Raw genomic sequence first — 27,449 nt, forward strand, 5'->3', positions numbered from 1 at the left:
CCCAGAAGCTGGGGATCCTGGGCTGGGCTCAAGCCTGGGAAGCTCCTAGGAACTCTGTCAGGGTGAGCAGGGAGGGAGCCAGAGGGACTGTCACCTCCAGGTGGCCTTGGAGGGGGCGCTAGCTTGGGAGCTAAGCCCAGAATGTCACTGCTCACTGCCTGTGTGAGCATGGGCCTCAGATTCTGCATCAGTAAAATGTCTGAACTAGACAAACTCAAGTCCCAGTTTGTAGCCCCAACACTCTGATTGGTCTAAAAGCCGAATTACTTGTGGCTTTGGAATGCCCTAGAACTAAGAGAAACATACGAAGGGTGGGGCAAGGGGATCTGAGGTTTATGAAAAACTATGTCTTAGCTGCCTTTGGCCTGTGGGGCATTTGGGAAGAAGTATGGGAACCTTAGAAGAGGCTGGGTCCCGAATGAAACTTCCCCCATCCTACGAAAATTCCTTGGCCTGCTGTGAAGTACTGTGTGACCATAGCCACTAGATGGCAGAAGAGTTCGGATCCGGAGGGTTGGCTGGGAAAGGGAGGGCTGAGCGAGCGCTGTGTCTGACTTTGGATGTTTCCTTGTGAATCAGGTGATGTTTCTATGTGTGTCACTATTGTAAAATGAACAAAAAATCCAACCGAGTAAATTTAAAGATCAGATTGGCTTCATTCAGTGATTCCTGAATTGGGCAGCATCCCATTTAGCAAATAGAAGGGAGTTCCAGGTTGCTTCAGGCAAAGTCACCTTCCTTTGGGGGTCTATCAGTAGATCACCTCACGAGTGTGCTAACCAGGTCATTCCAAACTCACTGGTTAAGAGTACGTTCCTGGGAAGGGTTGAAACTGCAGTTAGGTTAGGTATTTTATGTTTCAGTTTGGTGATGTGAGCAGAGCGCAAGTGACTGCATTTTGGGCCTTTGGTCTCTTTTTTAACGCTAGGAATGAGTGTGTGTCACATCTGTGTGCCTGCATATACAGACGTGTGTATGTGTGTACCTGTGAAGGTCTCCTGAGCACATGGGTAGAAGAGAAAAGGCTGAATTCCGAAGACCTGGGTCCTCGTCTTAACTCCTTCATTTACACCCCAAAGACGGTTAAGCACTCGGCCTTGTTGAGTTTTCAGTTTTTCCGTGGGTGGGTATCGTAGCCTTGCCTGTCTCTGGGGTGGGGCAGTGACAAGCGCCAGGATGTTCTTTGCGGACTGTCAGGGGCTCTGCGCGCGCACGGCCGGGCTGTCTGTGAGGTGTGTGGGTGAGACTGTTTCTTAGAGGGGGGACTTGCAGGGATGGACAAACCCTCAGGAATGTGGTGTCCTTAATATACATCGTCTGCTCCCTACCAGGAGCTTGGGGAATGACTTGGTATGTAGAATTAACCAGTAGTGGAAGAGTTGAGGGGAAGCTGAGAAGGGAAGCGCTATAACTCTCCTGTTGAGGTGAAGGGAGAGGGGACGTCGAGATACGGTTCCTGATCTTTACTTTTCGTGAGACCCCCCGTGTGACTCCTCCCCTGGCTCGGACGGGGGCCCACTGAGGCCTGTGCGGCTCTTTCCTGCTCAGCTTTCGTCCATGCTGACCCGAGGGAGCAGCTCGGCCTCTCTGCACAACAGCACCATCCGCAGCACCATCTACCAGCTCATGCTCCACAGCCTGGACCCTCTGGGGGAAGGTAAGCGAGGCCTGCCCAGACCCGCGTGGTCTCCCTGTCCACTCCTTCCCTTCTGAGCTGGACGGGAACTGGGACTTGTGAAACACAGAGGCAGTGGGGTGAGCGTGGGAGTGGGAGGAGAGTTAGCAGGGGAGGGTGGGTGGTAAGGGCAGGCGGTGGGAAGCCTCACCCAGAGGACCCTGAGGAGCTGAGGTCCTTGGCTGTGCACACCCACCACCTCCCTGTCTCTCTGTCCCTCCTGTGAAACGACAGGGCTCATCCACAGTGAGTGGGCCTGAGGGTTGTGTGCCCTGCGCTGCTCTATGTGGGGACTGCCCTCTGTGACTTCCTGCAGAGCCCACTCCCGTGAGTCAGCCCCGACGTCCCACAGAGTCTCCAGCCGGATCATGTGGCCAGGGTTGCTTCTGGGGGCACCTCCTGTGGGGCCCCACGGCTGGAAGTTCTGGCTGGTACCTTCCTTTGCTCTGGGTTCAGCTCTGGAGCCCTAGGAAGCTGGCTGACCCCTCTCCCAGCCAGGAATCCCAAAGGACACCCCGAGAGCCAGCAGGACCACTTCTGGGAGTCGTGAGGGTCCAAAGTGCAGTGGAGGCTAAAGTCCAACTTGACAAATGATAGAAACAGCTGAGATTCTCACCATCCACCTACCACATCTTGCCTGTTGCCCTGCTTCCTCAAAGAGCTGTCTCGGATACACTTTGCAGGCCATGAAGGGCATCCTCAGGTACTCTCCTATTTTCCCGGGGCACCTCTGTCTCCGGGACGCTGGTGCAGAACTGAGCCAGGCAGGAGGCTGGCCAAAGAAAATTGGCTTTGGTGCAGAAGCCAAGGAGTTGGAGTGCAGTTGGGCAGGTGGCTGGGGACTGAGCTGAAGGTGACACCAGAGACTGACCCGTGAGGCCCAGGGACAGATTTTAGGGGCTTCAGAACTTCTCAGACCCTGCAGCATCTTCTTCACATAGGATATTGGCTGTTTAAGACAAGCATATTATACTGTGAAAAGTAGAGTCAAAGATAAGGGGATCAAACCTTCTCTACAAAATCTCAAAGGTGACCATCCACAGACATTGGGAGAAGCCACTCCTATGTCAGCTCCAAAAAAACCAGCACCCATGGGGTTTCGGGGTGGAGTCTGCAGCATCGGCAGCCTGTGGGTGGTCAGTGCTGGGTGTGTATCCAGCCAGGGCACCATGAAAGAAGCTGTGTCCCTGGGTTAGGCCTGGCTCTCCTGTGGAACTGCTGGCTCTAGTAAAGTCCTAAAGATAAAGCCCTTTTCCTGAATGGGCCTTCAGAGGCTCCGCCTGAGCCTCTTCCATGACCAGTAGTTGCCGCTGGCCTACTTGTCCTAACAGGATTATGTGAAGTCCAGGCCGTGTCCAGGCCAGGCCGAGGTCAGAGGAGATTGATCCTAAGGAGATGATCCGGCCATGCTGAGAGCTGAGAGGCCACGTGAGGAAACAAGCGCTGGGGGAGCCAGTGACCGTCATCCCCGGGAAGACAAGCATGTCTTGTGTGGGTGTGTGGCGGGCATGCAGCGGCCTTCCTGGGGAAGATTTGCTGATGTTGCTGGCGTGCAGTCCTGCTCAGAGAAGCCGGCCCTGATCCTGCACCCTGAGATTTCATCCAGGAGGGGCTGGGATGAAGGCCTTTGTTCCCAGCACTTTCCAGATATATGTTTGTGTTTCCGTATGCTATTTTCAGATGGCTATCCAGATGTTTCTGCCCTTTCCAAGTGTTCCAGCTCTTTCCACAGAGCTGATCCATGGTCTGAACTCTTACCCTGGGCAGGGGCTTTACCTCTCTAGAACCTCATGCTTCTTTTGGTGATTTCACATGGATGTGTGCCGTGTGTATGTGAAAGAGACAAAGAAACAGAGAAAGGCTCTGAAGCTGACCTGCATTCATTAGTGGCAAGGGAAATGAGAGGTTAGGGCGTGTGATGAAGAAGAGGGAAAGAGGGAAACGTGGTTTTCTTGCTAGCCCCTCCAGGCAACAGTTCACAGGTATTCTTGGCACCAGGACTGGGGCCAGGGGAGCCCTTGGATAAGCTATGTGTTGTTCACCAAAAGACTGCAGTGCTTGATCAGTGTCTGTGGGGCACTGGAGCTGTCTGCATGAGGGAGGCAGTGCAGGACCCACTTCCTGACATCTCAGTTCTGATGGGACCTGCTGAGCAGGCCCACTGGGATGGGATGCTTCAAGGGGTCACACGTGCCAGAGTGATGGCTCTGTGGGGTGGAGCCAGTTGCCAGAGGCAGCTGCAGCTGACCCACCCTGATTGTTCAGGAGACAGGTGAGAGAAGGAAACTCCAGACCTGTTTCTGTTTCTGGCCCTGTTCTGGACCCAGGCAGAGTTTGATTCCCAAATCTTCACAGTATGCTGGTACTCTGAAATAGAGCATCTTCAGGGTCCCTTCTAACGCAGACCCTCTGGAATGCTGGGCCTCAGCGGTGCAGAAATGCTTCCCGGGTGGAACAGCTGCTCTCAGCAAGTTTTGTCAGCTCATCATTGTCATAGCTAACACTTACGTAGTATCTTGTAGCTGCCAGGTGCTGATTTAAGCATGTTCGTGCATAAGTTTATGTATTTCTTCAGCAACTCTCTTAGGGTTCTACAGGTGAGGAGTCTGAGGTGCAGAGGATCACCCTGCTGGATCCGCAGCTAGCAAGTGGCAGAACTAGGATTCAAACCCAGGAATCTGGCTCCAAAATCTAAGTTAACATAGCAATATTTAATTGCAGCAGTTAAAATATTTTTGTTTATTTTGTCCCTTGGACCCCTACATCAGTGTTCCGAGTATATCATATTGTTGCTTTTTTAGAGAGGGTGCACAGGCTTCCCAAGGCCACCCAGCACTCAGGGGCAGAGCCAGCCTGGAACCCAGAATAGACCCCGTGGCTTTGTTCTATCACCTGTGCCCTGTCCCCCCCTCGCGTCCTGCACAGCTGTGAGCAGGACCCTCCTGAGGCCCTGCACCTCAGTCTCTGTGCCTCTCAGCTGAAATTACACACGTGCAGCACTTTGCATGTTGCCGGGAACATAGTCATATTGAAAGAGAGTTGACTTCCCCATTTTTATTTTCTGGAAATCAGGGCAGCACTATCCTGTGCATGACGCCCTGTGGACAACCAGCAAAGCCTAAGGCGTGCCCAGGGGTCTGGAAGGAGGCTCTGCTTGGGCTCCAGGTGTCTGAGGTCGAAAGGAGTGTGACAGGAGCCTGATGATCCGTCATTTCCCTTTCCCACTGGAGAGGGGAAGCTTATGAACATGGCCACGGTAGTGCCCCTGGAGCCAGAGCAAAACTAGTAAATCCATAGACGGTAAACCGCAGACCTTACAGTCGAGTCCAAGGGTTGCAGGAACACCTCCCTGTCATTGTTTTCCCATTCCCTGCCCATTTCAGACATCACCAATGAATCATGGTGCTCGGCAGCCAAGCTCGGAGCAGAATTCTCAGTTCAGCACCCAGGCAGCCATCACATGAGTTCATAAAGGACATAAATACTATTTGTTGCCCCCAAGTCTAATCATGTCATTTTATCAGAAAGAAATACGCCTGGAGCGGGGAAGTGACTAGCTGAAGGTCATAGCTAGTTAGTGATAGTGTAGGGAATTTAAGGCAAAAGTTTGGGAATTGGGCACTGTGAATAGGCCTAGGAGGACCAGAGTCTGCATATTGCAAGTTCCAGGCCAGACTTTTTCCACCCAGTTCAGCTGTTCTGGCTGTCAGCTGACCAGGCTGGCTGAAGGGTGTAGCAGGGACACTGTGGTCCTGGATAAGACGTTGTTCCTTTCTCATTCACAGCCCGGCCCTCCAAGGACAAGGAGGAGGTGACCTTGATTCAGGAGGCAAAAGCCACGCCTCAGGCCAAAGCAGAGAGCAGACCAGAAGGTGAGAGGATGGTGAGACCAGTTGGTTCTCTCCTGCCGCCTTCCTGCCTCCCGTCATCCAGGGTCTGGGCATGCCTTCTGCCCTCTCTGGGCCAGCCAGCCGGAGTGACGAGCTAGCGCGGCCCCGTGCCCGCTGTCGTCCGGCCTCCTTCTCCCACTGTGCTCCCTTCCTGACGTGGCTGCAGGCCCGAGGGCAGCTCTGTACGGCCCCCTCTGTACTCCCCTCATAGGGTAGGCAAGGCCTGGCGAGGGTGTTGAACTTCTTTGCTAAATCTTGTCCCAGAGAGAGTCTGTTGGACTCTGTTTCTTCTTCCTGTCGCTTCTACACAAGGACAGTGCTGCTAGGGAATTGGTCTGAGACCAGCAACCCCAGTAACAGAGGGCTGTCAGGGGTCTGGTGACACAGAAGTCCAGCACCCGCATGGCAGCTGGGACGACGGAGTGAGACAGCTCTGCACAGCACCGCAGGCCTGCCTCATCTGCCCAGCAGGCAGGTACAGCACCGTTGTTCCCCTTCTGTAGACAAGGAAACTGAAGCTCAGAGAGATCAAGTGGCTTGTCCAGAGCCAGGCAGCCAAGAAGTGAGACAGCCTATACCTAAACCCAGATCTCCAGACTTTGCGATTCTCTTTCCCGCCATCCTATTCCAAGGCTCCCTAGCTGCTGCCTTGGAAAGCACCGGGCTCCTCTCCATGCAGCTGGTTAGGGGGAAGGGTCAGGCACTGAGGGTGGGGCTTTGCGCTCTCTCCCAAGCTGTTCACAGTATCCTTGGCCACAGTGCCAGGATGTAAATGCCTGGAAATCCTGGGAGAGAGAGGAGAGCTCTGCCAGCTGTCCTCATGTGCAGACATCTCTGTGGACAGGACAGGACAGGATGTCACATCATTTTCCTTCTCCGGTTCACGGGGAGTGCCCCAAAGAGACCTTCTGAGACCCTGAAGTGGACAAATCCAATAGCCCTGTAGCTACTCCCACCCTCCAGCTGCACTCAGCATCCAGCACACTCTTCTGACCTATCCCATGTTTATCCTTTAAAGAGGAGGAGCCGGCCAAGCTCCCTGCAGTCACGGTCTCACCAGCCCCTGCTCCAGACGTCAAGGGAGATCAGGAGGAGGATCCTGGCAGTCAGGTAGGCACAAGCCTCTTCCCAGGTGGCAGAATTTGAGAGGCCCAGGGAAGCACTTGCCATCCAAAAGTCAGTCCTTCCTGAAGGTTGGAAATGGCTGTTGGAGGATTGCGCTTTCTTTAAAGATTGCATACCTTATGGGGCTGGTTAATTCACTGTAATACCTTAGTATGAGTGAGAGAATATGTATGAGAATATGTTGCTAACTGTCACATGCTGTAAAAATGTGAGCGTAACTGTTGGGGTTCTGTCAGCCGCTAGGGTACAGTGAAGCCAGGCAGCCTGAAACACAGCAGAAGGGCTGCTGGGCAAAGGCCGTGGGACCTTCCAAGGTGCCTCAGCCTGGTTCACAGGGCTTCCTGAATTCTGACACTGCTGCCTTTACAGTCTCACAGCCTCTCTCCCACCTTGCTGCAGCCAAACTGAACTTCTTGTCTCCATGCTTTTTACCTCCAGGCCTTGGCTCACATGGCCTCCTCCTTCCAGAATGCCCCCTTTCCCCTGCATCTTCACAGATCCTAATCTCACCCATTCCTCCAAGCTGTTGTAAATGCCTCTTTTGCCACAGAGCTCCCTTGATCCCCGCAGTGTGAATGCCCGCAGTGCTCTGTCCTCTCTCAGGGCCCTTATCACTGCCTTCCCTGTGGTCTGTGACTCTCTGGGAGTGCCCCTGCGAGGCGGTGAGCTTCCTGACGGCAGGGTCCCAGTCTGAGTGGCCTCTGTCTCCCACTGCTTGCCTGCCCCCCCTCCCGCCCCAGAAACACCATGCTCTGCAATGGCTGTGCTCAGTGAGGCTTCAGCGACTGACAGTAAATACGCACTCAGTTTACAAATCCCATCCCTGATATTCTCTTCTATTGGATACCCAGAGGCACTCAATTATATCTCATCCTTCAGCCGGCAACTTTGGGTTCAGTGTCTAAGGCATCTTCAGTGGTAGCGTGAGTGTCCTGAGTAGGCCAGTTACAGCTGGCTTAAGTAAAAGGGATTGAGAGGATACAGAGGTGTCTCCCGGGACCCCAGGTCAGGAAGTGAAACTTGGTCCCACAGTGAGTTGGACCGAGGCCTGGGAAGGCGCCTGTGACCCTGCTGGCCTCACTGCGTGTCCCGCCCTCCTGCATGTCCTTCTGTGTGTGCCGGCTTTATTCTCCTGGCAGCCTGCCTCCATTGCCTCCTTATTAGCACACTTAGACCTAAACTGCTACCCCAGTCCTCCAGTCCACAGTGGGGTCAACCAGTGACTGGCTCCCTGTCTCAGAAGACAGCGGATCCATTCAAACCGGGTCACAGGTCAGGGGTCAAACCTACGTCCAGTCAACTGTGGTAGGGAGAGGGGGGTGCTTTGGCTGTGACGTGAGTGAAGGAGCCACCTGTCAGGGGCTATTGGGGTTGACAGTTCTTAGAGAAGAGGGTGCTATTGATTTATATGATGTCATTTTCTCCAGATTACCGTGGGGAAGGGAGGGCGGGAATTATTCATTCTCATCTGAAAGCACAAGCCTCATAGATACTAATATTTGACATCTTTGGGTGGTCTGAATCCTGGTTGCACATTAAAATAACTTGGGGAAGCTTTAAAAATTACCCAGGGCCTACTCTCAAGCAGTGAAGTCAGGATATCTGGGGTAGGTCCTTGGGCATGAATGTCTTTAAATCCTCTAGGTGATTTTAATATGCAGCAGAGTTTAGAATCACTGAGCACCCCCTGGGGATTGGCAGTGTCATGAAATTTGTTATGGATGATGTACTTCATGAGCACACAGCCTGGGTCATTTACTCAGTTGGATCAGCACATTGTTATAGGTCATTAGGAGCCTAATCTGAGGACCGTAAGAATCAATGGCTTTTAGAGCGTGTGGAAGTCAGTCCGTGCTACACAAACATGTGTACAGATGCGCTTATTAGAAGTACTTGGCGGCATATGAAAGTAGATTCCTGGTTTTCAGCCCTAGAGATTCTACTTCAGTTGGTTCAGTGGGGCAAGGAAATTTGTATTTCTAATAAGCTACCAGGTTTGGGACCCAAAGCTCTCATTCATTTCTGGCATTTGGGGAGCGGGGTAGCTTGATGGTGAGGCGGCCAAGCGTTGGACTGTTCACATTCAAATCCCAGCTTCATTACTGACCGACTGTGTGGACCATGGGCAGGTTATTTAACTCTCCTGTACCCTTGCTGCTTCATCTGTCAGATGGGTTTAGTTCTGTCTGCATGATAAATTAATGACTCAGGAAACAGTAAGCGCTAGTTGTTGTTATTATACTGCTTAGCATGATGCCTGGCACATAAAAACCCCCAATGAATTGGGATCATCATCATCATTTTACACATATACTACAGCAGTTGAGCTTTTGATGGACTCAGAAATGTGATGTATCCACCAAAAGATATCATGCCATTTTAGGCAACATTAATGGGAGCATCGTATCTAAAATAAGGGGCATGATAATCCTGTTGGATTCTGTGAGGTGTTATTTTAGAAGCCTCCTCATGGGGTGTAAGCTAACTAGAATGAGTTCATCAAGAAGGGGAGGAGGCTGTAGGACATAGTATGGGGAACCATAGAAGGACCTGGGAATCTTTAACCCAGGGAAGAGAGGCTGTCCCTGTGTGGAGAGTGTTCTTTGTAGCTCCAAAAGGTAAACCTATACACAGAGGGTGGAACTTTGGTATAAATTTTGGACTTGAAACCACTCAGAGTTGTCAGGATGACAGAAACTGCTTTACGTGGTGAGCTCTCCACCCCTAGAAAGGATCAATAAAGACAGGAATGAGTAGGAGCGTTGTGAGGGAATTTTTGCTGAATGACTGCACTTGTTTCTTCCTCGTACTCAAGCTTTTAGATACATTCTGAGAACAACAACAATAAGAAATGGTGGAGAGAAGCGGGGAAGGGAACAAGCAGAGCAGTCATTTGCCATTAATCTGTTGGTTTTGGATTGCAGGGAGTAGGGGCTGAAGCTGAGAGCACAGGTGAAAGGACAGGTGACAAGGTGGAAGCTCCTGCTGAAGGTGAAAATGGAGAGCCAAGTGGAGGTGATGCTCCATTAGAAGGTGGAAGTGAAGGAAAAGGAGAGAATGGATGTGACGGCGACATCCTGGCAGAAAGGAAAGGCGATGATGAAAGTGAAGGTGAAATCCAGGCAGGAGAAGATGGCGAAGGGAAAGGTGATGATGGTGAAGTGAAAGGTGATGAAGGTGAAATCCAGGCAGGAGAAGATGGTGAAGTGAACAGTGATGAAGTTGAAGGTGAAATCCAGGCAGGAGAAGATGGTGAAGTGAAAGGTGATGAAGATGAAGATGAAATCCAGTCAGGAGAAGATGGTGAAGTGAAAGGTGATGAAGATGAAGGTGAAATCCAGGCAGGAGAAGGTGGTGAAGGTGAAACTGGAGAGCAGGAATTGAATGCTGAAATTCAAGGGGAAGCCAAAGATGATGAGGAAGATGTAGATGGTGAAGGGGAAGGTGATGGAGGTGACAATGAAGATGAAGAAGAGGAAGATGAAGGAGAGGAAGATGAAGAAGAGGAAGATGAAGAAGAAGAGGAAGAGGAGGAGGAGGAGGAGGAAAATGAGCAGCCTTTGTCCCTGGAATGGCCTGAGACCAGGCGGAAGCAAGCCATTTACCTCTTTCTCCTGCCCATTGTGTTCCCGCTGTGGCTGACGGTTCCCGACGTCCGGAGGCTGGTGGGTGTCGCCTATCCCTAGGGAGGCTCTGGGGCCTCTCCGCATGCCCAGAGGAGGGAGGTGATAGGGCAAATCAGCTTGTCAGGGCTCAACCACAGAGGGTCTGGGATGGAACCTGCAGCTCTAGAGGGGACCATGCACCTGAGGGATATACTGATGGACTTGGGAGGCCCTGGGATGTTTGTTTCCACCACCATAAGCAATGTGAAACAATCTCTCCTTAAATTCTCAGTTTCTTGATTTGAGTATGGGAATGATGCCACTGTATACCCTCTGTATTTCATAGCGACATTTTGAAGACCTAGGGTTGTTAAGTGCTGTTTCTACCCAGTATTCCTGTTTATAGGGAAAGGTCTGACTAACATACTTCACCCAAAGGGGAACCATATTCTGTCTCTGGGTCCAGAGAGGGGCAGAGTGGGGAAAAGTTGCTGAAGTCAAACCAGATACCTAGATTGGCTGGTCCTAGTGCAAGCAAATAGCTCTCTTCATTTTGTCGATGCTGAACCCCCTGTCTAGACTCGTCTAGAGTGGGCCACTAACCCCATCCTTTTTGAGGTCCTCACTGGAGACAGAGGTCAGACATCTCCACATCATCTCCATCATTCCTCCCGCAGATCTCATCATTGATTCTGGGGCTCTCTCAGAAGGGCCGGAGCCCTTTAGCCTCTGCAACTTATTTCTTTTCCTTTTCAAACTTTCAAACAGGAGGCTAAGAAGTTTTTTGTTATCACCTTCCTGGGATCCATCCTGTGGATAGCCATGTTCTCATACCTCATGGTTTGGTGGGCTCACCAGGTGAGTGTGAGGCAGGAATTAAATCCTGCATCCATGGGCCAAAAGGACATTTTTCCTTCTGGGTGAATTTCTGGCACCTAGGGAATGGCAAGGACCAAGTCAATGTGTAGTTTATACATTGTTTGTAAAGGCTTAAAAGTAGACTTTATACTCCAAGGGATGTAGTATTCTTCAAGCAGGGCTCTTCTGTCCTCTGTTCACACTGCCATCTGACAGAAGGCCCTTCTCAATCTGATCCAGCTGACCATTCCTTATCAGCCTACTCCCTGCTTTCTGTCCTGCGTCGGCCACTTCTCTCCGCCTGGTGAGACTGTACACAGTAGAGAGAGCAAGCTCAGTTTTGCCTCCTTCCTGGCACTAATGAGTCGTCTTGAGTGCTCATGGCTTTTCTCCTCCACCTGGAATACTGCACTCAGCACAGAGTATTATTACTGTTTATATGCTTTTCTCTTTTAAGCTGAGAGTAGGGTCAGTGTCGCACTGTTCATACTTCTGCCTCCAGCCTCTAAAAAGTTCCTGGCACATAGCAGGTGATGGTGGGTCTGGAAGTAGAAACATAACATGAAGGAGAAGCAGTTCTTCTGGGAAGGTAGAGGTGTTGTGGTTGGAATGACAGTAAGTGGTAATCATAGATGGACTTCAGCCAGGTTAGAAAAGAGCATCATCATCCTCTGAAGCCTTGAGCAGAGGCCCCGTTTTCTCTCCACGGGCCATCTCTCCAGCTGTTAGTTTTGCATGACCCTACCTCACTCAGGCCAAGGGAACGTTAACTCCGAGGAAGGCGATGGTTTTGCACAAAGTAGTACATGGTTGGTGCTTCAGAGAGCCTCAGATTTTTCACCTGCTGTTCCATGGTTTCTCTATTTACCAGGTTGGCGAAACAATAGGGATTTCTGAAGAGATCATGGGTTTGACAATCCTAGCAGCAGGCACATCAATTCCTGACCTCATCACCAGTGTGATTGTTGCTCGGAAAGGCCTGGGAGACATGGCTGTGTCAAGCTCTGTGGGCAGTAACATATTTGATATCACCGTGGGGTGAGTGGCAAACGGACTTTTCTAAAGCATATCATGGCTGGAAAACTGTTGGCTCTGTCCATTCATTATAGGTGGAATAAAAGGGCGTTTATGTTATTAGTTTCTACAAGGTAACAAAGTATCTTCCTTTCATTCATCACAGACAGCCAGAAGGATAACAGAACTAAAATGCTGCCTGAAATCGGACTGGAATTTATGGATAAATTGAAAACCGAAGTCCATTAAATTCCATTACCAAATACAGTCAAATGCTTGGCTCACTGACCCCCAAGGTGGTGGAGATGGGGTTGGAAGGAGCAATGACTTCCTGTCTTACTTCCTGGTATTCCTGCTCCTTTGCATTTGGACTCTTACCTGCTCAGAGGTTCTAAAAAGCATTTTGCATAAACAAGTAAATGCTGCATCTTCCTGTAGGGATTTGCTTACCCACTCCTCCCAGCTCTGTCACAGCACAGCACCTGCACTGTTTTCATTTCCCCAATCACCTCCAGGATTTGGGTGTGGCTGATTTTTTTCACTTGAATTTGTTTATGTGTGTATTTGCAGGGTGGAGCAGGTTAAAAGGCTGAGGAGAGCCCTAACCACTAACAAGTGTCAGGAAATGTTGTCCTGAGCTAGGCCTCATCATAAGGATTTAGAGATTTAGGTTAGTCATACAGAAGCCACAAAGTATGAAGAAAACAACTCAGACTCAGAAAACCTGTTTTAATCTAGGCTTTCCAGTTACTATCTGTGAGTACTTGGGCACATAATTTTAATTTCCCTGGACCTTAGCTTTCTGTGGCAACCCACTTCAGTGCCCCTGCCTGGAAAACCCCATGGACAGAGGAGCCTGGTAGGCTACAGTCCATGGGGTCGCAGAGTCAGACGACTGAGCAACTTCACTTTCCTTTCGTTTTCTAATCTTTGACATGAATGAATATTTTCTGTTGTTTCATGTTTGTGGAAAAATAAGTGCTTTGTAAATTATGAAGTACTGTTGTGTACCTGGGACTACTATCAACATAAAGACTATTCACACTGTTTCTTCTGTCTTGCAGCCTGCCCCTTCCTTGGATGCTTTTCTCTCTTATCAATGGATTGCAGCCTGTTGCTGTCAGTAGCAATGGCTTGTTCTGTGCAATTGTTTTGCTTTTTCTCATGCTCCTCTTTGTGATCTCTTCAATTGCATTATGCAAGTGGAGAATGAACAAGATCCTGGGCTTCACCATGTTCCTCCTGTACTTTGTATTCCTGATAATCAGTGTGATGCTGGAAGATCGGATCATATCCTGCCCTGTATCTGTCTGAGTCAGAGTCACTGCTGCTCAAAATGGACATGGGTCAGAAAACCATGCCAGAATTTACTGCACCTCTCGTCACATTAAAGAAAGAATGAACCTGATCTGGGAGAGTGGAGTGAGTGGCCAAGAACCTCTGATGTGGATGTGATGGGGGCTGAAGTTTATCCTTGGAAGCATCTGCAGCTCATTGCGGATTAGGACTCTGGAGGGGTGGCGTTCCTACCACCCCTTCACGGAGGCCAAGAAGGACCTGAGTCAGAGGCTTTTCTAAAATGAGATGACTGGGAGTGAGGGTTGGGACAGGCATCATAGCAATAAGATAAGCACCCATGTGACAGTTCCCTGATTAATCTTGAAAGGCTGCTGATCCAGAAAGGGCAGCTGTGGTCTCACCTTCCTGGCCCTTGCCCCCAGCACAGGCTGCCATTTGCTGTCTCCTCTTTTACTGTTTAAAGTATGTGGTTCTATCAGGTCTGTACTCCTTACAGTTTAGTTACTGGTGAGGTTAAGGGGACGAAATATAACAAGAATAATTATCATTACATATCATAGTCCAGTAAAATGTACATCAGTGTTTTACAGCTTTTTCAAAGGAGGACATCTGCTCTCATTGTTGCATTTCTGAAAAGTCAAAATAAGCAGCCCAAGAAATTATAATTTGCCATTCAGTTGGAAGGTTTGGATGTTAGGGGAGGAAAACTATTCTGAGGGTCGTTTAAAAATATGTCCTTACCCAAGTTTGTGTGGTCTCCATCAGGTGGCCACCTTGAGCAATTAGACATTCTAGCAAAGCTGTCCCGGCTCTGCCCCACCCCTCTCATAGTCTCACCCAACAGTGGGAGCTGCTGCCAGTGAGGGGGAAGCAAAGCAATTTTTAAAAAGAGTCTAAAGTCAGTAGATCCAAATCTGGTTTACAAAGCAGGAGATCCAGTGGAGCAGTGCTATTTTTGTATGTCATCTGAGACAGGATTATAAAGCAGGAAGATTGATTTCTTGTGTGGATTACACGTGGACATTAAGGTGATTACAAAGGAGAAATGCTTAACAGAGTGCCAAGAGGGAGAGGAGAAAAAGTGTCACTACCTTCAAGGCAGCTGGTGTAAAGGACACGTGTGTTTTTTAAAAAAACTGTGGTTAAACATTTCATGTGGAAGTTGAAATGCCTGTATATTAAATATTGCTGCTTGTTGCCTTTGACTGGCATCAACTTAAGGGGCACATTAAAAATGAAACAGTGCTATGCCACTGGTTATGAAGCAAAAGAAGCTCAGGTGAATGTAGTTTATGACAGTAAATATGGCTTTAATTACACACATGAGAGGGTTCACTGAAGACTAGAAGATAGCCGGACAGATGTGAAATGGGGAAAAAACTGAACATTTTGGTGTTGAAGGGCTGTTTTCAAAGTATTTTAGTCCCTAATCCATCTTCTAAGATGGGCTGGTTAATTTAATTCATGGCCTCACTACTCCCAAGATTCATGTTGTTTGGAAATGACTTTTACTAAATTTCAATAAATTCTGAGTCCCAATTTTCTTTTATTTTACAAAAATGGATGTGTTCATTGCTCCAGAGAAGACTGATGAATACAGGTTCATATTCAAATTCCACGTTCTTAAACTGGTCATCTCATTCCTGATGCTGCTGCACTGCCTGGCCTCCATACGCTGTGGCCTAGGAACGAGAGAGGGCAGTGGCCACTGAAGGGAGCGCCCAGCGCCAGCACTCTGGGCCACAGCCTGGTCTCTGCCCCCAGTCTCAGCCGGCCTCAGAGACGGCTCCTCCTCACCAACAGCCTGGGAGCCGATAATCTTCCCCAGTACAGCTGAGTGAGGAGTGATGGACAGTGAAACGTTTTGTAAAGAGAAAGTGCTGGACCACCATTTAATGATTAAAACCAACTAATGATCAAATATCCTTTTCCTGATCAGTTTGCTAGATTTATGGCATTTATCTTTGCTGAGAAAGGAAGTTCTGACTTCACACTCTGAAGAAAAGGGTTAAGGCATAAAGTGAAAGTTGGGTCTGGATGGATGAGCATCTGGTGGGGAGAAAGGGGTTGCAAGGAGATGGAAAACTTGTATAACTTCTAAAGATCAATTTGTTATTCTTGAAATTAAGATTATTGCCATACATTACAAATTGATAGTTTATTAAAACTACTCATTTAGAGGTAAAGTACCATCTTAAAATGTCAAGATAATGGTTAGATGGTCCTCTCATTTGATGGGTAAAGTGACCTGTGTAGCTAGTTACATTCAGCCTGGGAAGTCAGACCTGTCATACATGAGTATCTAAATTGGGAGAAGGTGGCTGAATAGATGATTTCTCCTTCATCCCTGTTGAGGTTGCATTTCCTTGATGGCCCTTGTAACAGGCTTGAGCCATATTTATAAAATGTAAAACTCTTCCTAATTTAATGGGTAAGATTCTGTATAGTAACAAAAAAGGATATATTCCAAATGTTTTAAAATTAGTGTATTTTTAAACAGTTACTATACATTTTGAACATTATAGTCTCATATAGATCTGAAAATGTTTCTATCAAATTAGAGGCTTGGCCTTTTATGATACTACAAAGTATCACAAAAATTCTATATCCCAATTACTGTTTAAAGATTGAGTACCAAAAGAGGCAAGAATTGGAATTTAATATTTAAGACAGCTTGGTAGATGCATTTGAAAAACAAGTTGGCCTTACAGCTCACAGAGTATCCTTGGCTCTGGTCCCCTTTTTGTGGGAAAGTCCCCCTGCAGATGCAGCTTGCAGTGTATTTTTGGCCTGGTTACCATGAAAAGTATGAGATGAGGATGAGATGGTTGGATGGCATCACCGACTGGATGGACATGAGTTTGAGCAAGCTCCGGGAGTTGGTGATGGAGAGGAAAGCCTGGCGTGCTGCAGTCTATGGGGTCGCAAAGAGTTGACACGACTGAGCGACTGAACTGACCATGAAAAGTACAAAGAGAGGCCCATGATCAGGCTTGTCCATCCCTGTGGAGTCACTAGAGCCAAGCAGGACACCCTGGCCTAAGGTGGTCCTCAGGTCCTGTGATGAGCTGGTCAATATGGAGAATTTCATTTACAGAAAATTCCATCAGTTGCTCCAGTGGTTTTATCACAGTACTATGCTTGAAAAGAAAATCTTTAAATGCAAAAGGAAAGAGCCATCCAAATGAATAGCAACTGTGGAATGGCTACAGTAACATTATCTGAAGAGTCTGTTACCATCTCACACATGCACATGGACTTTTTGAGTCAGACAGAAATTACCATATTAATTTGTGCAATACTAACTTTGTAAATAATAATTAAGCCAGCAAATGTACTTATTCTTCAGGGAAAGAAGGTAGTACGAAAGGGTAAGAAGATACCAAGCACTGAGGATATTAAGGTAAACTGACCTGCAGGCACCAGAAAATTCAACTCTGAAATAAAACTGAACACTTGTATCTTAACCGAAAGGGCAGAGCACGCTAAGACCAGCACAACGGCGGACCAAGGACCCTCTCAAGGAGGCAGCCTTTCCCTTCCTGCTCAGTGATACAGCGCCTAACAGCAGCTTTCAGGTCCCAGTGAGAGAAGAATAAAGCTGGGCTGTTGCACGTTATTTCACAACAGGTTATTTTCTTACCATGTGCTTACAAAATATGTAGAAGTACAATATAACTTATATATGTAGCATGCTAACACTGGCTAGTTGTGCTGAAGTATCATAGTAATCACCAGCATAAAATAAAAAAAAGCTTATCACTTAAAATTCTGAACTAGCATTTTCAGGGGCTGTTGCTCCACGTACAAAAGTGGAAAGATTTTATTAGAAAACCTTATAATAAATAAGCTAGTGGCTTTAGGATTTTAAAGCAAAAAAATCTTCCCCCCCAAATCAGAAAAAAAAAAAAAATTAGAATACTGCATAACCCCCTTTCAAGAGGAAAAAACTGAATATTCAAATATGATATACAAATGTGTGACATTCAAAACACAATGGAAGGAAGTAGTAAGTAGTAAACAAGTTATACCAGGACACGGCATGATTTATTTTCAACTAGTAAACATATAAACAAAACTAAGAGAAAATAAAAGATAATGTAGCAAAAGGGTATTTCTTTCCAACATGATTGACCATAATTCTCTACAATGTATGGTCAAGAGAGAGAAAACTGAAGAAACGTTTGTATGGTTGATCAGGATTTACCACTTTCTATTCATGTTTTAGGTTTTAGAGAGTAAATTTGTACAAACAATATTCCCTGGGGATTAAAAATAGGGGAAATAGAACCCAACCAAAAGTAGAAACAAAATTTGGTGCTTGCTTCGGCAGCACATATACTAAAAGTAGAAACAAAATTTGGTGTCGGGGGTGCGGGGGGAGGAGAAAAAAGTTACATTCACTTTTCCAGACGAGTCTGAATCATAAAGAATGGGCTTTACCTTACTTTTTTTGGTTAGATATTTGAAATCAATAAACTGCTATTCATATATATATTGCTTGCGTTAAAGACAAGGTAATTAATAGTGAAAGCTGTTCTTACACAAAACAGTAACAGAAAAGCCAGAATAGAACCCCAGAATTCTGTTTGGATGGATGCTTATCACCAATGCCAAAAGCCTCACCTATCAAATGTTCCTCTTAATGGATAATTTTCAAGTGATTATGATTCTGAGACTGTAAGACTGAATTAGATTGTGACGTGTGGACCTAAATAGTAAAGAAGGTTTAGGCAAGAGTGGTATTTACAAAGGAGAAGCAGATACATGTGCATAGCACCAGATTTTTCAAGTAAGCAAGTTCAGCCCCACACTAACTGAAGTAAATTTTACATTTTTAAATTTCCCCCATTATTTCCCAGAGTAGAAAGCTGTGAAATGTTTCAGCTTGGTGTATTCACCAATGGGGTTTACAGCAAAAGTGTTTTTTCTACGGCTGAATGGTTTTAAGTCTCAGGATTTTAAGATATCTCCAAGTTCAAATGTCCTGAACCCTACCGGCTTCTACATATCTAATTTAGGACCATTCATTTTTTCCTTCTTTGACACTGGCTAGAGAATTCCTTCATTATGACAATGTACAAACACACACTACATGAACATATTAAAATCTATAATTCTAACAGCTAAAGGATACCTTTTTTATCAGAAATTATTGAAAGAAAGTGATCTTAGAAATGATGGGACTACAAGAATTTTTTAAGATTCTATTTAATACCCATGGTACTTAAACATTCAATTTACTGTCTGATTTCTGGATATTTTGGATTTAGATTTCATAAACCAGATTCAGAAGGCTTATTAAAAAAGCCAAGTTCCTCAATATGGGAAATTCTATCTGGCTGTCCTTTTAGGGAGTTATTATTTTTCTACCTTTGAAAAAATATTTTGAATATTTATATATAATATATATAAACAGTACTCCAGTAGGTCATATTCCAGATAAATATACTATAATTTGCATCATACCCAATATTTTAGATATTAAAATAAAGGTAAATTTTGGGATAAACTGATATATTTCTCAACATAAAGGTTCATGTAGAATATTAAAGTTTAAATTGATATTTGGCTGTGTAAACTATTTCCCCTGTGTATGGTATATATCTAGTAGCAATAGAGGAAATTTTGGAATCATGGTATACTGAACCTGATTTTACAGAAGCAGACTTGGGACCTCTCTGGCTGTCCTTCCGCAAGGCTCCGTGAGTCCGTCTGGGCGATGCGCACCCTTGCCGTGACTCACCCGCTGCAGTCAGGCTCGGGAGTACTAACATGCGATCCTGGGACAACACTGACGCTAGCACTGACGTTTCGGGATCATTCTTCCAGTAATAAAAAAAATATAGATATACATATAGAGATCTGCAGCTGCACTAATCGCGTCACATAGCAGCAGACAAGGAAAAGAAGCACTTAACTGCCTTGCTTCATAAGTTTAAGTTCATTTTGTTTGCTATATTGTTTAAAAATTAAAAAAATATCAACTTACTATAAACAATTTAAAATACGTATAATACAACTTCGTGGTCAAAACATATGAGCAGTCTATGAAAACAGCAGACACTCTGATCTTACATTTGTTTTTGTTCCATACATGATTTTTCAATCTGCCTCTTCTAAGAGAATCCATAAAACAGCTGTCTTATTTTATGGGGACTAATTTTGTTTAGGGATTTTTTTTTTATCACAAAAATACTTAATTGTTACCGAAGAAGAAATAAAGAAATGAGACAGAAAGTGGCACTCTCCCACTTGTCACTATTTTCTTCTTAAGACATTCTGTACATAAACTATCTGAACCTCCTGAAACATTGTACAAATGTGTTTTCAAAAATCGAAGAAAAAAGTTTAGAGTCTAAAAGTGTTGTTTTATACACTGACTATACAATACATGTTGAAAGTATACACACACATCTTAAAGATAAGGTTCTCCAAAGGTTTTTCGACATTCCATCACCCCCGTACTTGGCGGTCTGTCACAGTTGTGGGTGCTCTTGACTTGACTAGGTGTGAGACGGTCATATGCCATCTTATATTCTTTATCAAATGCATCTGTAAAAAATCATCAAGAAAGGCATAAAGAAATTTATATTTGATATTATCAGCAATCAAGTTTTGGTAATACTACAGAACCACAAAATTAGGAGCCAAGGACTGTCTAGGTCATTTCTGCCAATTAAGGGACCACAGAATTTCAGAGCTGGAATGGGCAACTTACAGTTCACAGCATTTTTTTTTTTTTAAGTTGACAGTTTTGGAGTTAGTTTGCACAGACCAGTGAAATGTAAAGTACTAACACATCAACTGTTTAAAATTATTCTCTCCCAACTTAAAAAAATTTGGTAAAATACATATAAAGTTTAGCATCTTAACCATTTTTAGGTGCCCAGTTCTGCGGTATAAATACATTCATAACGTTGTACAGTCACCATAATTCCCATCCATCTCCATAATTCCCTTCATCTTGTGAAACTGAGACTCTACGCCCTTTAAACCAGCAGTCCCAGCCTTTCTGGCACCAGGGACCAGTTTCACGGAAGACAGTTCTTTCACAAACTGGAGTGAGGGATGGTTTTGGGATGACTCAAGCGTACTACATGTATTGTGCACTTTATTATTTTTACATCAGCCTCACCTCAGATCACCAGACATTAGATCTTGGAGGTTGGGGACCCCTGCATTAAACAATAATACCCTTTTCCTCTCCCCCTAGCTCCTGTCAACTACCATTCTACTTGTGTCTCAATGATTTTGACTTCTTTAAGTACTTAAGTGGAATCATATAGTATTTGTGTTTTTATGACTGGCATATTCCACTTAATATAATGTCTTCAATGTCTTCTGACATGTTGTAGCATGTCACAACTTCCTTCCTTCTTAAGGCTGAATAATAATTCACTATGTATAGATCCCATTCTGCTTATCCACTCATCCTTCAATGGATACTTGGGTTGTTGCTTCCACATTTCAGCTATTATGAATAATACTGCTATAAACATGTGAGTACTAATATCTCCTTGAGACCCTACCTTCAGTTCTTCAGGGTATATACCCAGAAGTGAAACCGTTGGATAACGTAGAAATTCTGTATTTAATTTTTTAAGGAAAATGCCATACTGTTTTCGACAGCAGCTTTACCATTTTATATCACAACTAACAATGCACAAGTGTTCTGATTTTTCCATATTCTTACAAACAGTTGTTTTTCTGGGGTTTTTGATAGTAGCTACTCTATCTAAGGGTGTGACATGGTATCTCATTGTAGTTTTGATCTGCATTTCCCTATTAGTGATGTTAAGCATCTTTTCATGTACTTAATTTGCCATCCATACATCTTCTTTGGATAAATGTCTATTCAAGCTCTTTGCCCATGTTGCAATGGCTTGTTTTTTTGTGGTTGAGTTTTAGGAATTCTTTACATATTCTTGATCTTAATCTCTTCTCAGATATATTATTTGTAGGTATTTTCCCTTATTCTATGGGATGTCTTTTTGCACCATTGATACCACTTTTGATGCATGGAAATCTTCAGTTTTCACAATGCCCTATTTGTCTGACCTTTTGCCTGTGCCTTGGGTGTCATATCCAAGAAATCTGACAAATCTATGTCATGAAGCTTTTGTCCTATGCTTTCTTCTGATTATTTTAGGACTCACATTTAGGTATTCAATCCTTTTTGAGTTAATTTTTGTATGAGGGTCCAAATTGATTCTTTTGTAAGTGGGTATTCTATTTTCCCAGAACAATTTATTGAAAAGATTCATTTCCCACAGAAGAGTCTTGGCATTCTTGTCAAAAATCATGGGCTCTCTATCCTATCCCATTTGCCTATATATCTGTCTTTATCCTGGTACCACTGTTTTGATTACTGTAGCTTTGCCATAAGTTTTGGAATCAGTTAGTGTGAATCCTCCAGATTTGTTCTTTTTCAAGACTGTTTTGGCTATTTGGGATGCCTTGAGACTCCATAAATTTTAGGATGGGTTTTTCTATTTCTGTAAAATACTACTGGTGACTGTATTAAATCTGTAGATTGCTTTAGTAGTACTGATATATTAAGAATATTAGTCTTCTAATTTATGAACATGGGGTGGGTTTCCATTCATATATGTGATTTTTGAGACATGTTTGTAATTTTCATGTACAAGTCTTTCACAACTTCCTAAGCATTTTATTCTTTTTGATGCTACGGTAAATGGACTGCTTAATTTTAGTTTTGTATTGCTATAGAAATTCAGCAGATTTTTGTTTCTTGATCTTATATCCTATAAACTTGCTAAGTTTATTATTTATTAACTCTAGTACTTTGGGGTTTTTGTTTTGTTCTGTTTCGATTTGGTTTGGAATCTCTAGGGTTTTCTATATACAAGATCATGTTAGCTATAAACATAGTTTAACTTCTTCATTTCCAATCTGGATGCCTTTTATTTCTTTTTCTTGCCTGGCTGTTCCAGCTAGTGTTGAAGTGTGGAAGCAGGTATCCTTTTCTTGTTCCAGATGTTAAAGGGAAGACTGTTTTTTTTATCATTGAATATGGTGCTAACTCTGGGTTTTTCATAAATGTCCTTTATCAGGGTGAAGATATTCCCTTCTCTTTCTCGTTTTTCTAGTTTGCTGAATTCTGTCAAATGTTTTTTTCTGTGTCTACTGAGATACCATGTGGTTTTTTGTCTTTATTCTATTAATATGATATATTACATTAATGGAGTTTTTAAAATTCTGAACCAACACTGCATCCTTGGGATATATCCCTCTTTGTCATGGCATACGATCCTTTCTATATGTTGCTGGATTTTGTTTACTAGTATTTTGTTGAGAATTTCTGTATCTGTATTAATAAGGGATATTGCTTTTCAGTTGTTTTTCCTTGTGACATCTTTGTCTGGGCTTGGTTCAGTTCAGTTCAGTTGCTCAGTCGTGTCTGACTCTTTGCGACCCCGTGAACTGCAGCATGCCAGGCTTCCCTGTCCATCACCAACTCCCAGAACTTGCTCAAACTCCTGTCCATCGAGTTGGAGATGCTATCCAACTATCTCATCCTCTGTTGTCCCCTTCTCCTCCTGCCTTCAATCTTTCTCAGCATCAGGGTCTCTTCCAATGAGTCAGCTCTTCCCATCAGGTGGCCAAAGTATTGGAGCTTCAGCTTCAGCATCAGTCCTTGCAATAGATATTCAGGCCTGATTTCCTTGCAGTCCAAGGGACTCTCAAGAGTCTTCTCCAACACCACAGTTCAAAAGCATCATTCTTTGGTGCTCAGCTTTCTTCATGGTCCAACCCTCACATCCATACATGACTAGTGGAAAAACCATAGTTTTGACTAGATGGACCTGTGTTGGCGAAGTAACGTCTCTGCTTTTTAATATGCTGTCTATGTTGGCCATAGCTTTTCTTCCAAGGAGCAAGCATCTTTTAATTTCTTGGCTGCAGTCACCATCTGCAGTGATTTTGGCCTAATGCATAGAATGAGTTAGGAAGCACTTCTTTTTCTTCTACTTTTTTGGTCAGAGTTTATGAAGGATTAGTGTTTTAGTTTGGGCTGCTATAACAGAATACCATAGACTGGGTGGCTTAAATGATGAACAATTATTTCTCACTGTTCTGGGGGTTAGGAAGTCCAAGATCAAGGTGCCAGCAGATGCGGTGTCTGGTGAGAGCACTCTTTCTGGTTTGCAGATAGGTGTCTTCTCCTAATATCCTCACATTGCTGAGAGTGAGAGGGATAGTTCTCTTCTCTTCTTTTTGGCTGGCTTGCGGGATCTTAGTTCCCCGACCAAGGGTTGAATCCAGGCTGCAGCAGTGAAAGTGCTGATTCCTAACCACTGGACTGCCAGGAAATTCCCTCTTATTTTTCTTATAAGGATACTAATCCCATCCTGGAGGCTCCAACCTCCTGATATAATTACTTTCCAAAAACCATGACATTAGGGCTTCAATATATATATATGAATTTTGGGGAGGGGGACACAAACATGCAGTCTATAACAAACAGTGTTAATTCTTCTTTAAACATTTGGTAGAATCTGGTCCTGAGGGAGAAGGTTTTTGATTACTAACCCAATCTATTTACCTGTAACAGGTCTATTAAGATTTTCGAATCTTTAGTCAGTTTTATTCTTTCTAGGAATTTGCTTGTCTCTTTTAGGTTATCTAATTTGTTGGTATATAACTATTTATTATAATTCTTTTTATTTCTGTGAGGTCAGTAGGAATATCCCCCCTTTTATTCCTGATTTCAGTAATTTGAGTCTTCTTAGTCCAGCTTAAAGATTTTTCAATCTTGTTGATCTTTTATTTTTAAAATAAAAAAAAAATTTTTGGCTGCACTTGGAGGTACAGCATGTGGGATCTTAGTTCCCCAACCAGTGATTCAACCTGTGCCCCCTGCCTGGGCAGCGTGGGGTCTTAACCACTGGATTGTCTGGGAAGTCCCTATTGGTCTTTTTAAAGAACAAACTTTTGAGTTCAGTTTTTCTATTTAAAAAAATTTTTCCCCCTTTTTTTCTCTATTTTATTTATTTCCATAAATATTTATTTCCTTCTTTCTGCTTGCTTTGGGTTTAGTTTGCTCTTCTTTTTCTAGTTTCTTAAGGTAGAAACTGCTTTTAATGAATCTCAAAGTTTTGGTATATTGTATTTTATTTTCACTTATCTCAAAAGTATTATCTAATGACTTTTTGGACCAATTTGTTATTTAGGAGTGTATTGTTTAATTTCCATATACTTGTGAATTTCCTATTTTCCTTTTATTATTGATCTCTCTTTTCCTTATAGTGTGGTTAGAGAATATACCTTGTATGATTTCCAACTTTTAAAAAATGTATTTTTAAATACATGTATTTAAGAGAGACTTACTTTATGGCTTAAATTTGGTTTATCTTGGACAATATTCCATGTGCAGTGGAGAAAGGTATGTATTTTGTTGTTGGGTGGAGTGCTCTGTAGATATTTCTTAGGTCTGGATGGTTTACAGTGCTGTTTGAGTCTTCCGTTTCCTTCTGATCTACTGCCTAGTTGTTCTACCCATTACTGAAATATCCAACTATTAATATTTTGGCTGAATGTCTATTTCTCCCTCCAATTCTGCTGGCTTTTACTTCATGTATTTGAGGGCTCTGTTGTTAACAGCATATATATTTCTTATAAATAATAATTCTTGGTGGATTGTTTCATTGTTATAAAATGTCCTTCCTTGACTCTAAATTTTACTTTGTCTGATATTAACATAGTCACTCTAGCCTCCCTGTTAGTATTACTTGCATGGAGTATCTTTTTCGATCCTTTTATTTTCTGTTTGTTTCTCTGACTCTAAAGAATCCAAGCACAATAACTAAGAGAAGATGATCAACCAAAAATATCTGAGACCTCCTAAAATACATACTTGGCTACCTTACATCTTTTCTGAAACAAGCTTAATGCCATTAGTGATATGACACAATCGTTAAAGGCATAGGACTGGAAATTAATACTGCTTGGTTCAAATATGGCTCTGTTATTGTTGTGAAACCCAAGTTCAAGTTACTTGACCTCCTGGGTCCTCAGCTGCCTCAGTGATGATATGGAAACGGCAACAGCGCCTGCTCCGTATGGCTTCTGAGAGTCATATGGGATAAAGCTTGGGGGGCACCCGCTACAATGTCAGGCGCATACGAAGCCCTCAAAAATGCTAGCTGTCATTACTTACCATCGTTATTACCAACATGACCAAAATACCAAAGCGTGTTTTATATTAAAAGAGAAACTTTTCTAATATACTAATAAAATCTCATATTAAACTAACTAATACTACCAGTATGAAAACATTTTGAAAACTATACCATGGTATGTAAGTATTACATGTTTTAAGTTATGCTGAATTACCTATATCAATGTTTTCTCTTCCCAGTGCCACCAATGAGAGAAACAGTATTTCTCTATATAAACTCCTAGGGGAGAAAAGGAATGGAGAAGATATTACTATTCATACATCTGTATATATCTATACATTTTTTATGTTAATATAAGCATGAGATATTGTGACACATCACCAGACAATATGAATCTGTTTAGAGGAACAATACGTCACTTGAGAGAATGACTCACCTCTGTCTTTTAAAGTGAGGACACTTACTCAGTGTGTCTAAAATCTGACTCATTGGTCCATAGACGTCATTCATTTTAATGCTTTTTACCATATTTTTCAATAGTTCCTGGTTAAATGAATTATCACCTTTTTGCAATAAATGGACCATTGGATACTTTTGGGCTGTAAAAGACCAAAAGAGCAGATGAACAAAAGTGTTCTGTGTATAAAGCAGAATGTAATTAAGCAGCAACTGATAGCTATTTAAAAAGCTACAAAGCAGTAAAAATAAAGGCAATAGATAAAAGAACTGAAATCTAAGAATGAAGAAAGAAAAAAAAAAGGAAGAAATAAGACAAATAATGATAGAAATAAGCTTTTTGTGGCCTCAAATACACAAGTAACTAAAAATACTATTTTCCATAATACAGCCCCTGGAAGGAATTTTAAATCAGCAGCCTGGGATGGAAACAAAAAAAATAGGTAAAAAGAATAGGGACAAGCAATGTGCTAAAAATGGAACTCTACAAAATATAACCCCTCCACCACATACAGAGCATCACTCAAAAAACAAAAACCCCTTGACTTCCATTGTAGATAAGACTAAAAACATCAAACTTAACACTCACTCTCAAACAAAAGAGTACGGTTTTGACCTGTAAGACAAAAAGTAGTATAATAAAATAAAAGTCAGTTACACATTAGTTTAGGCTATTTAAAGCAAGTAGAGAGCACTCTTATATGAAGGAAATGGGCATTCTATGACAGCACTTACTATGCGCATTCCACAGGATGTACAAGGGCTGTCCTGGATCCTGGTGTAATTTCATATTGTCCCACAACATCTGTATTAAAACATATTTACTGTCTTCAGACATACAGTGGCGAGGAATCTGTGTTGAAGAATAAAAAAAAATGCTCATTAATGATTCTTACATGATAATGTTTTGTAAATATTTTATAAAGATCCTTAAAAATATTTTTTAGGATGTATGTGTGCAAAAGAGAAAGGGACAGAAAAACCATTGGTTTGTATACATTTTATAACCTACTGAGGGGAGATGACCTGAGTTGAGTGAGAAGTCAGTGGTCCCTAAAGTAGCAGATTTCACAAAGTACTAAGATCATGAAGAGTTAGTCTTGACCAGCTTTCGACTGAGGCTCCACAGAAAGATAAATCCAGAAGCCCCATTCTCCAACATTTCAAGACCCTAGCACAGACACTCTGACTGAGTTAACCTCTCAGTCACTCACTCACTGACCATCCAAGCACAGGCACAGTCACAGATGTGAAGGACAAGAAGAGAGGACCAAGCTCCTAAACTTGGACAGCTTGCCATTCAGTGGCAGTGAGAGCATAATGAAAGAGAAAAAAAAAAATGCAAGTGAACATACAACAAACTACCTAAATGTCGAATGAA

General features: G+C 43.7%; 2 protein-coding genes across 11 annotated transcripts in view; one reads left to right on the forward strand and one right to left on the reverse strand.

Annotated features, from left to right (window-relative positions):
- The window catches only part of SLC24A1 (solute carrier family 24 member 1), a 54,670-nt gene extending 39,661 nt beyond the window's left edge, over nucleotides 1-15,009 (forward strand). For all 3 annotated transcript variants that reach the window (XM_070468646.1, XM_070468645.1, XM_070468647.1), the window contains 7 exons: nucleotides 1,549-1,657; nucleotides 5,461-5,547; nucleotides 6,584-6,675; nucleotides 9,615-10,355; nucleotides 11,064-11,153; nucleotides 12,025-12,191; nucleotides 13,232-15,009. In XM_070468646.1, the coding sequence (XP_070324747.1) occupies nucleotides 1,549-1,657; nucleotides 5,461-5,547; nucleotides 6,584-6,675; nucleotides 9,615-10,355; nucleotides 11,064-11,153; nucleotides 12,025-12,191; nucleotides 13,232-13,481 (1,536 nt within the window). In that variant the 3' untranslated portion in view covers nucleotides 13,482-15,009. The remainder of the gene's footprint in view (nucleotides 1-1,548; nucleotides 1,658-5,460; nucleotides 5,548-6,583; nucleotides 6,676-9,614; nucleotides 10,356-11,063; nucleotides 11,154-12,024; nucleotides 12,192-13,231) is intronic.
- Nucleotides 15,010-17,491: 2,482 nt separating this feature from the next.
- The window catches only part of DENND4A (DENN domain containing 4A), a 112,995-nt gene continuing 103,037 nt past the window's right edge, over nucleotides 17,492-27,449 (reverse strand). For 5 of the 8 annotated variants that reach the window (XM_020876843.2, XM_020876846.2, XM_020876842.2 and 2 more), the window contains 5 exons: nucleotides 26,804-26,921; nucleotides 26,658-26,684; nucleotides 26,049-26,211; nucleotides 25,827-25,891; nucleotides 17,492-20,021 (listed from right to left, as the gene is read on the reverse strand). In XM_020876843.2, coding sequence (XP_020732502.2) covers nucleotides 19,885-20,021; nucleotides 25,827-25,891; nucleotides 26,049-26,211; nucleotides 26,658-26,684; nucleotides 26,804-26,921 — 510 coding nt within the window. In that variant the 3' untranslated portion in view covers nucleotides 17,492-19,884. The remainder of the gene's footprint in view (nucleotides 20,022-25,826; nucleotides 25,892-26,048; nucleotides 26,212-26,657; nucleotides 26,685-26,803; nucleotides 26,922-27,449) is intronic. The other 3 variants (XM_020876848.2, XM_020876850.2, XM_020876849.2) reach the window with 1 other exon arrangement.

The sequence above is a fragment of the Odocoileus virginianus genome, chromosome 6 (genome assembly GCF_023699985.2).
Source record: "Odocoileus virginianus isolate 20LAN1187 ecotype Illinois chromosome 6, Ovbor_1.2, whole genome shotgun sequence".
Taxonomy (NCBI): Eukaryota; Metazoa; Chordata; class Mammalia; order Artiodactyla; family Cervidae; genus Odocoileus; species Odocoileus virginianus.